At 56.4% G+C, this 8,799-nt stretch overlaps 1 protein-coding gene across 1 annotated transcript in view; it reads left to right on the top strand.

Annotated features, from left to right (window-relative positions):
- The first annotated feature begins 1,662 nt into the window (after positions 1–1,662).
- Positions 1,663–8,799, top strand: part of Kiaa1671 (KIAA1671 ortholog) — a 110,742-nt gene continuing 103,605 nt past the window's right edge. The window contains 4 exon segments of the mRNA XM_037198648.1: positions 1,663–1,903; positions 3,592–3,848; positions 3,851–5,183; positions 7,688–7,775. Coding sequence (XP_037054543.1) covers positions 3,644–3,848; positions 3,851–5,183; positions 7,688–7,775 — 1,626 coding nt within the window. The 5' untranslated portion in view covers positions 1,663–1,903; positions 3,592–3,643.

Genomic DNA, 8,799 nt, shown 5'->3' with positions numbered 1-8,799 from the left:
TCAATGGGCTCCTTGCCATTGACAACAGGTCCAGTGAAAAACCAGAGAATCCCGGGCTTCTAGGGTTGGGCGTGATGATTTAGGCACCCCCCTACCATGGTTTCAAAAGTTCTTTGGCTCGTGGATCTGTTCACCAAGTCATTGTTCCTTGGTGCAAGAGTGTGTGTGTGTGTGTGTGTGTGAGAACTGGAGATGGTGACGGCATTCTGGCCTCTGGGGCTGGCTTAGGGCTCCCCCAGTGGCTGACATTTGTGTGCCATTGGCTGCCCTGGTGACACTCTTCCTCTTAAAACCATGAAGAGGCACATTGTGTCCATGTGAGCCTTGTCATGCTGCCACGGCTATGAGAGGGCTGTGGTCACTGTAGGTGTATGCAGTGTCCACCCTAGGGAGGGCGCCCACGAGCTCTTGATGAGTTGGTGAGTGTTCAGTGAGCCCTGGGACTCCAAGGCCCCGACTGCTGCAAGCACCCGGATTGGGACTTAGCTGTCCTCTTAGCAACTATTTATGCATCCAGTGGCTATCCACTACATGCTGTTTTGTGACCAGCCATTGTGCAGGGGATGGGGTGCCCTGGGAGCTTGCTACTGAATGTAGAGTGAGGATCATGTCCTAGTCAATGTGGCTGTCCAGCAGCAAGTCCTGTGGACTTCCTAGTGTCTGTAGTGCTTTGCAAGCACATACGTGGGGCCAGACATGTCTGAAATGCAGCCCAAGGGGTGGGCTCAAGGTTTGCATCTGTGTGTGAGCAAAAGGCATATCCCAGAGATATGGCCCAGCATGTGTAAAGGCCCCGAGGAGGCTTCTGAGAGCCTCCAACGGCTTCAGTGTGTAGATGCTGAGAAAGGGTCTCTGCTGTAGCCTGGCTGACTGTACATTCCTGATCCTTTTGTCTCCACCTCCCCAAATACTGGGATGGCAGGCGGGTGCGCCATGCATGGCTGTAGACACCTTGAGTGTTTAGCAGCTACCTCCTGCAGGTTGAGAACATTGGCACCAGTCTTTGGGTTAGTGGAACCCCATCCCCCCCCCCCCGTCATCGGCTCCCCATCCCATTATAGACCTCTGCTCTTCCTATGCAGCTTTACAGCTGCTTGTGTGTGCATGAGTGTGTCTCTGTGTGTGCATGAGTGTGTGAGTGTTCATGCATGAGTGTGTGCATGAATGTGTGTGTATGAGTGTGTCAGTGGGGGGGGTATGAGTACGTGAATGAGTGTATGTGTTCATTAATGAGTGTGTGCATGAGGGTACCAGTGTGTGTGTGCGTGACTGTATGAGTATGTGTTCATGCATGAGTGTGTATTCATGAATGTCTCAGTGTGTGTGGGGGTGTATGAGTATATGTGTACATTAATGAGTGTGTATATGAGTGTGTCGGTGTGTGGGTGGGTATATGAGTAGGTGAATGAATATATGAGTATGTGTTCATGCATGAATGTGTGTTCATGAATGTGTGTGCGTGAGTGTGTCACACACAAAACTATGAGTTCCATGGTTGTAGGGGGTCTCTAGTTCATATTAGTGCACACAGTAGGTGCTCAAGTAAATATGTGTCTGAGGAGCAGGGGAGGTATTTACTGAGCACCTGCGTGGACCCAGCACTCTGTGCACACTGTGCGTGAATATATAAAGCGGGAAGCAGTGTGAGTCTCAGAGCTGGAGGAGACGCCAGCGGATGCAGTTGGAACCCGAACGCTTTTGCACCGTCTGTGCGGAAGGAACTCCGGAACCAAGCTGTCTTTCTGTATCTCCCCAGCCCTGCAGAGACAGCCTGTGGGCACAGCCTTCTTCTCCCTGCCGCTTCCGCCATGGGCGCGAGTGGACGGCCCCTTCACCATGAACTGTGACACTGCTGGCACTCCCCGGTGGACCTGTGTCCCTCGCCCGGGACCTGACAGCCTGGGTGAGTGGGTGCTGAGCTGGGGGCTGGGTGTTGGGAAGGTGAGGTTGCCGGGGCGTTTTCTGTCTGTCCTTTGTACGCTGTCAGTGACCCAGGTCCTGGCTGGGTGTGAGCTGTGGATTGAGAGACCACCGTGACTCTGAAGTGAGCGTCCCTGGTTTGGGGTGGGAATGGGGACTGTAGAGCTCTGTCTGGGGACTGTTCAGATGGAAAACGTCAGGCTCCTGGGTCTCCCAAATCTCCACGCTGCCCCCAGCTGAGTGGAGACAATGTTCACCGTTTGGGAGCTAGAATATGCTAGCCCATGGGGTGTGTGACAAAGAGAAAAATACCCAAATCCGTCCGTCTGCCTTCGCCTCTTGCCATGAAGGAGCCGCACAAGGCCTGGGAGGTCCCGGGTTCATCGGGACACTGTCTCCCTTGCCAGCACCTGGAGGGCTGGGCCATCTCTGGGGCACTTGGGAAGGGACGGCTGTCATAGACGAAGCAGGGTGAGCCAAGAGCAGAGAGACTCACAGGATGCTTTTTAGGACTGGGAGGAAATAGAGCTGGGTTTTAAAGAGGCAGGGCTGAAGCCCAATGGGGCGTCACACACCTGTAATCACAGCACCTGGTGGGTGGAGGCGGGAGGCGCAGGAGCCCAAGGTCGTTCTGGGCTAGGTAGGGAATTCCAGGTCAGCCTTGGCTACCTGAGACCCTGTCTCAACAAACAAACAAACAAAAGGCTGGGCATAATGGGTCAGGATGGGAGGTCTGGTTCTAGCTGAGTGGAACCAGCTGGGGACTTCTCTGGGCCCATTCTCTTCCACTCCAGGAAGCACGAGGTCCATCATTCCCACCTCTCTGAGCTGCTGGAGGATTCGATTCGGGGGCTCCTGCCTTTGAGAGCAGATCTCAAAGCTGAGCAAGTCAGGCCATGGGCGTCCTGGCCAGTGGGAAGTGAGACCGGCCTGCGGGGTGGACGGGTACATGGGGAGTCCCAGATGCACTGGGCGTAGCTAGGCCTCTCACAATGAGCCCTCATCCCAGCCATCCCAGAACCCCTCTTGCTAAGACTGTAAGGGGCTGGGCCTGACTCAGCGTGGAGCTTGGGCAGCATGTAGGAAGCCCTGGGTTCCCTTCTCACCTCTGCAGAACCACAACAAACAAGGAAGCCGGCACAAACAGCTGTCCAACAGCCAAACCAACAGCCAACAGAGACACCAGTGGGTCTAGGGAACATAAAACGAGACAAAATAAAACCCGAGGCTTGGCTTTTGTTGGCATGCAGCCGGGGAGATGGGGGAAGGGCAGCTGGCAGGGTTCCATGGCCACTTCCCGGTGTGATTCCAGGGCCTCCTGCTTTGGGTGGCTGTGTGAGCTGAGGGTGGTTACTTACCCTCTCTGTGCTGGGTGGGTGCTCAGCCCAGGATCGTGCTGGGTCCACACTGGAGCTGGCCCCGAGACCGGCTAAGCCAGGCAAGGCCTCAGACTGCAGGGCTCTGCCTGACCCCTCTGAACAGGAGGTTGCGGTCTGCGCCTTTCCAGGGCCCAGCAAGATGGCAGTGCATCTGGAGCTTGCCCAGTGAGCTCAGGATCTGGGGCTCTGGGACCAAGGTCTCTCAGTCTCCTCCCCCCAGACCCTCCCCCTGAGTCCCACAAATACTCTTTACTAAATTTACTGTTTTAAATTTTTTTTTTTTTTTAAGCAGTCGCTTCTTCATTTCTGATGTGCTTAATCCTCATGGAGCTACATCCGTAACCATGGTGACGCGGGTCGAAGTTGGCTCCATCGCATCCCTGAGGGCGGGGCCGGGCCTCGGTGACATCAGCAGGGAGGAAGCCCTGAAGAGGACCTACTTTTGCCAGACTGGGGACGCCTCCGGGGCTCCCTCCACTAGGATCCTAAGAGCGAAAAGCCCCCTAGGGACCCACCTGTTCTCTCTGCCCCTTGCTCCCAAGCCTTTCCTTAGGAGCAGGTCCCAGAGAAGAAGGCGCCTGCCACATCGTCGTGGCCTGGTGCCACCCAGTCCTGTCCTTCAACTGAGGCTGACAAGAAGGACGCTAAAGAGGACGTGGTTAAAAGGATGCCGAGCTTAGCCGGCCAGGAGGCAGACAGAGGGGAGACCCTGCCGAATGGCCCGTCTGTACCTAACAAGGCCACGTTCCTGAGGGCTGGCCCCAGCACCATGGGCATCTTTGAAACAACCAAAGCCAGACCCAGCCTGGGCAAAGGAACCAGTGAGGGGAGCAGGGAGTCCAGCTCCCGGGCAGCCCAGGCATCTCCCTTAAGTGCCAGGCCTGAGGTGGCCACCAAGCCTGCCCTTCCCGCTCGAAAGCCTCCAGTGACTCTACCCCGACCAACCTCCCTGTCACAGGACGCTGGGCCTACTGTGTCCCAGGAGGAGGCAGGCCGAGCCCAACCTTTGCCAAAGGCCCACAGTGTGGAGGACCCCGCTGGCCAGGCCCCAGAGGCCAAGCCTCACCTGAAGAGACGGCCCATGTCAGCAGTATTCAGCGAGTACCTGCAGCCCCCGAAGCCAGGCCCAGGTGGAGTGGCAGTCACGGGCAAGGTCCCCCCTGCACCTCCGGAGAAGACGTGGGTGAGGAAACCCAGGCCTCTGTCTGTGGACCTGACTGCTGTGTTCGAGAACAGAGAGATGTTGCTGAGGAAGGTGGGCAGTGAGCAGAATCCAGCAGAGAACCAGGGCCCGGAGAGGACCAGGACCAGCATGGAACCCAAGGGTGATGCAGAGGGCCCTGCCCGCATGGATGCCACCCCTCAGGACCCTGACTCAGACTTCCAGGAGGTGGCCAAGAAGCTCCATGCACGGAGGGAGAAGACCGTCCTTAAGCAGGCAGATGCAGACAGTCCCAGGACTCCCAGGGCCAGGGCCAACCCTGGAGATGATCAGAGTCCCCAGGAAGAGGAAAGGCCAGACCAGCAGTCAGAGAAGGTGCCAGAGTCCCCTTTGCCCAGGCCAGGAAGAGGCCTGGGGCTGGCCGAGGTCAAGGCTGGAGGATCTGACCAGGAGGCTCCTGCAGGGACAGAGAGGAAGTCTGTTGGGAGCATCAGGAAGCGCCTCAGTCTGTTTGAGGAAGAGAGCGCGGTGGCCTTGGCAGTGGTGTCTGAGCCCTCCCCTATGACCCCTGAGTCCCCATCCACAGTGCCAGAGCCTGAGAGAGCTGGCGTGAATGTTCAGGCTCGGATCAAAGGCTGGACTGTGGAAAGCGCAGGGGCGAAGCCAGAGGTCAGGAGAAGGGCGTCCCAGGCGCGGCCATTGTCCATGGATCTGACCAAACCGTAAGTGGACACATCCTAGAACCTCGTCAACCTCAGGCTTCCTCAACACCCACTGGAGAGCTCAAGGCTAGCCCAATACCTACACACAAGCCCAAGGCTAGCCCAGCACCTATATACAAGCCCAAGGCTAGCCCAACACCTACACACACAAACCCAAGGCTAGCCAACACCTACACACACAAACCCAAGGCTAGCCCAACACCTACACATACAAGCCCAAGGCTAGCCCAACACCTACACACACAAGCCCAAGCTAGCCCCCCACAAACCCAAGGCTAGCCCAACACCTACACACAAGCCCAAGGCTAGCCCAACAACACAAAACTACACACACAACAACCCAAGGCTAGCCTAACACCTACACACACACACACCACACAACACACACACACACACACACACACACACACACACACACACACACCCCACCCATTGCCCTGAGGGAGGTGATGGTAAGGATGCCTCTCAGACAAGGCACATAGATGAGAAGGGGGTGGGACATCCCTAGCTGGGCTCAGTTGGTACTCACCCTGGGAGCGCGTGGGAAATGAGGTTCCTGTTTCACAGGTCAGGTGTGTGAGAAGGCGAGACACTGTGGTGAAGCCAGAGCTGGGGAGTCCCGGTCAGTTCCAGCGCAGCCTGGTTCTGAGGCTCAGCTGCCCCCAGGGTCAGACTGCCCTTGTAGACTAGAGTGGGGATGGCTTGTGCCTCAGTGGCAGAGTTCACACTCAGCACCTGCGAGGGCCGGGGTTCTGTCCCCAGCATCTCGGCCGGTCTGTCTGTCTGTCTGTCTCTCTGTGTCTCTTTCTCTCTTTGTCTCTTTGTCTCTCTCTCTCTCTCTCTCTCTCTCTCTCACACACACACACACACACACACACACAGAGAGAGAGAGAGAGAGAGAGAGAGAGAGAGAGATAGATTAGGCCTCTGCCTCCATGGATGTATTGAAAAATAAAACCAACAGCGCCCAGATGACCAGAGCCACTGTCTAATGTAACTCAGGCTACCTCAGATTCTCTAAGTAGCTTAGGATGGCCCTGAACTCCCTGTCCTCCCGATTCTACCTCCATAGAGCTGAAATTAGATCCAGAACCCCACCAGGACCTTCCTCTAGAAAGAACGTGGGCAGCGTCCTCCATGGAGGAGCCCTCGGCATGGGAGCCCTCAGAGCACAGAGTCCGCAGCTCAGTGAGGCCGACACTTGGTGCGCCACACCTCCCAGGCCTCCAGCCTTGTTGTTCTCCGCTGTGGCCGCGGCAGGGAGATGCCACCAGGCACGGTCCACCCCTGCTCCGCAGTGCCCTGCTCACTGCCTGCCTGCTTCCACCAGGGTGGACTCCAGGCCCCGGGAGCTGGTGCAGCCAGGGGCCGGCGTTAATTCTAAGGGCCCAGAGAACCAAACCCAGGTGGTCAGACTCGGCAGCAAATGCCCTTACCCGCTGAGTCGTCTCACACCCGGCCCCGGGGATGCCGGTTCACTGAGAGGGATCGAGGGATCGTATGTTGGGAGATTGTGGGAAAGATATTCCCAAGTCAAAACAGCAGAGACGCCCAGGGTCTCACTGTGCTGTCCGGGTGCCTGGGAGGAGCCGTGTGATTATGTGACAGATGGGGAAACTGAGTCTCTGAGATTAGGAACACTCATGGCCTCCCAGCAGTATGGATTGCCTGGTGGATCAAGTTTCAAACGTTTTGAAACTGCCCCCCCCCCATTCTCTCTTTTTTTCCTTTCTTCTTTCTCTTTATTCCCAAACCCCCAGCCCTGAACCCTAAACGCTGTATAGACACTTCATGCCTCATGTTCAGGCATGTGCTATACAAGCATGATAGGGATGGAGAGATTCGAATCCCCTCCTCCTTCCCCTTTGTAAGTAGGGAAACTGAGGCCCAGAGAGGGAGATTGACTAGGCATACCGAGAGGCAGAAGCAAGCCTGTGTCTCTACTTAACATGACGACCCACCGCCCCCGGGTCTTGGGTCTCAGGTCTCGTGGCTGCTCCTGAGCGGTAGGTGAGTGTTGTGCCCACGGTCGCTAAGGAGAACCAGTCATTACCCCGCCCGGGGCTCCTTCAGTCTTCCCTACACGCCTTCACAGAGTTATTAGGGTCATGGCTTGCCTCTTATGTCTGCCCTGTAAAAGAGGGTGGGAGGCGTTAATTATCCCCGCTTTATAGACGAGGAAATGGAGGCCCAGGTGAGGCCACAGGCCACCCGGGCTCCCACAAGGAGTGGAACTGGGAGCAACACCCAGGCACCTGCTTCTTCTCCAGGGTGGCGGGGTCTTTCTGCGCAGACATGCTCTGCTTAAGGTACGACACCCCTCCCGCCCGCCAGGTCCCTGTGCCTTCCTTCTGTGACTATAAATGACATGTCCTCTCTCAGAGGAAGTTGGGCAGGTGGCCAGGCTTCTGCCTTCCTGGGCTCCAAGCCGAGGGTGGTGTGGGCTTCGGGGAGTCAAGACGTGTCACCCTGGTCTGTGTGAGTGACTCTCATCCTTGTCCCAGGTTCTCACGGTCGCCCTCGAGCAGTGAGGTCGGGTACGAGAAGTGTGCTCTGCTGGGTGCTGAGCTCCCCGGAGAAAGGAGAGAAAAGGTAAGCGTGCCATTCACCATCTCGGCTAGGAGAAGCTTGTGACATGCCGGGTCCAGGGAAAGAACGTCAGAATCCTGTCAGCCCCGCCCCTGGCACGTTCAAGTCCAAGTCCCTGACCTGACGGCTTGTGACTCCCTGGGGGTCAAAGGTTATGCATGGAAGTGACTGTCAGTCATTTTTTAATTTTTTCTGGGCAAAAAGTTAGAGGGAGCATCGTCTTAAATGGCTTTCTCCGAGCCCTCAGGAGGCAGAGGGAGGTGGATCTCTGCGTGTTTGAGGCCAGCCAGGGTGACACAGTGAGATCTTGTCTCAAAAAACACAAAAACTTGGGAGAAACTTCTCGAGTTCCCTCCTCACAGTCTTTCCCTTCCCCTTGGCTCGGTACCCAGTCACAGAAGCGTCCGGGTGCCAAAAACCAGTTCTCTTCGCTCTGGCTCGGAGGAAAGCGCTCCCAGTCACGTGCTCATGTAACTGGTTTGTGGTTGACGCTCTCTCTGGCCTTACATTTTTTTTTTTTTGACACATCTTTACGGAAGTATGGTTGACAGACAGACATAAAGAATGTGGATTTAAGGTGCCCGAGTGGACAAGCTTCCAGCTGTGCCCTCCCAGGCAGCCGTTGCCACACAGGGTTGGCCAACATCTGCACCCCACCCAGACCCCACCCCTGCCTCTCTGATGCCTCCGGCCTGCGCTTCTCCAAGCAGCTTCCTTCCATCAGCTTTCTGTCCATAGAGACTGGTTTCTGTGTCTCAGACTTTCAGACCCCTTGGGCAGGTTATAGTCATGTGCTTGCGTACTCGGGACTGACCTCTTCACTCAGGGTCATCGCTCCGAGAGTGGCCAGGTCGTAGTTTTTATCACTGGGTTGTGTTCTGTCCCATAGGCGGACCACAGCGGGCTGCTTTGCTACCGTCTTTGGCTGGCCCTGGAATGGTTTTCAGTTTGAGCCATTAGAAATGAAGCTATGCCTGGGGGTGGTGGTACCTATCTGTTAGCCCAGTGCCCAGGAGGCTGAGGCAGG

This window comes from Peromyscus leucopus, chromosome 23 (assembly GCF_004664715.2).
Source record: "Peromyscus leucopus breed LL Stock chromosome 23, UCI_PerLeu_2.1, whole genome shotgun sequence".
In the NCBI taxonomy this organism is placed as follows: domain Eukaryota; kingdom Metazoa; phylum Chordata; class Mammalia; order Rodentia; family Cricetidae; genus Peromyscus; species Peromyscus leucopus.
Note: the sequence above shows the minus strand (reverse complement) of the source record. Positions and strands in the feature narration are given on the sequence as shown.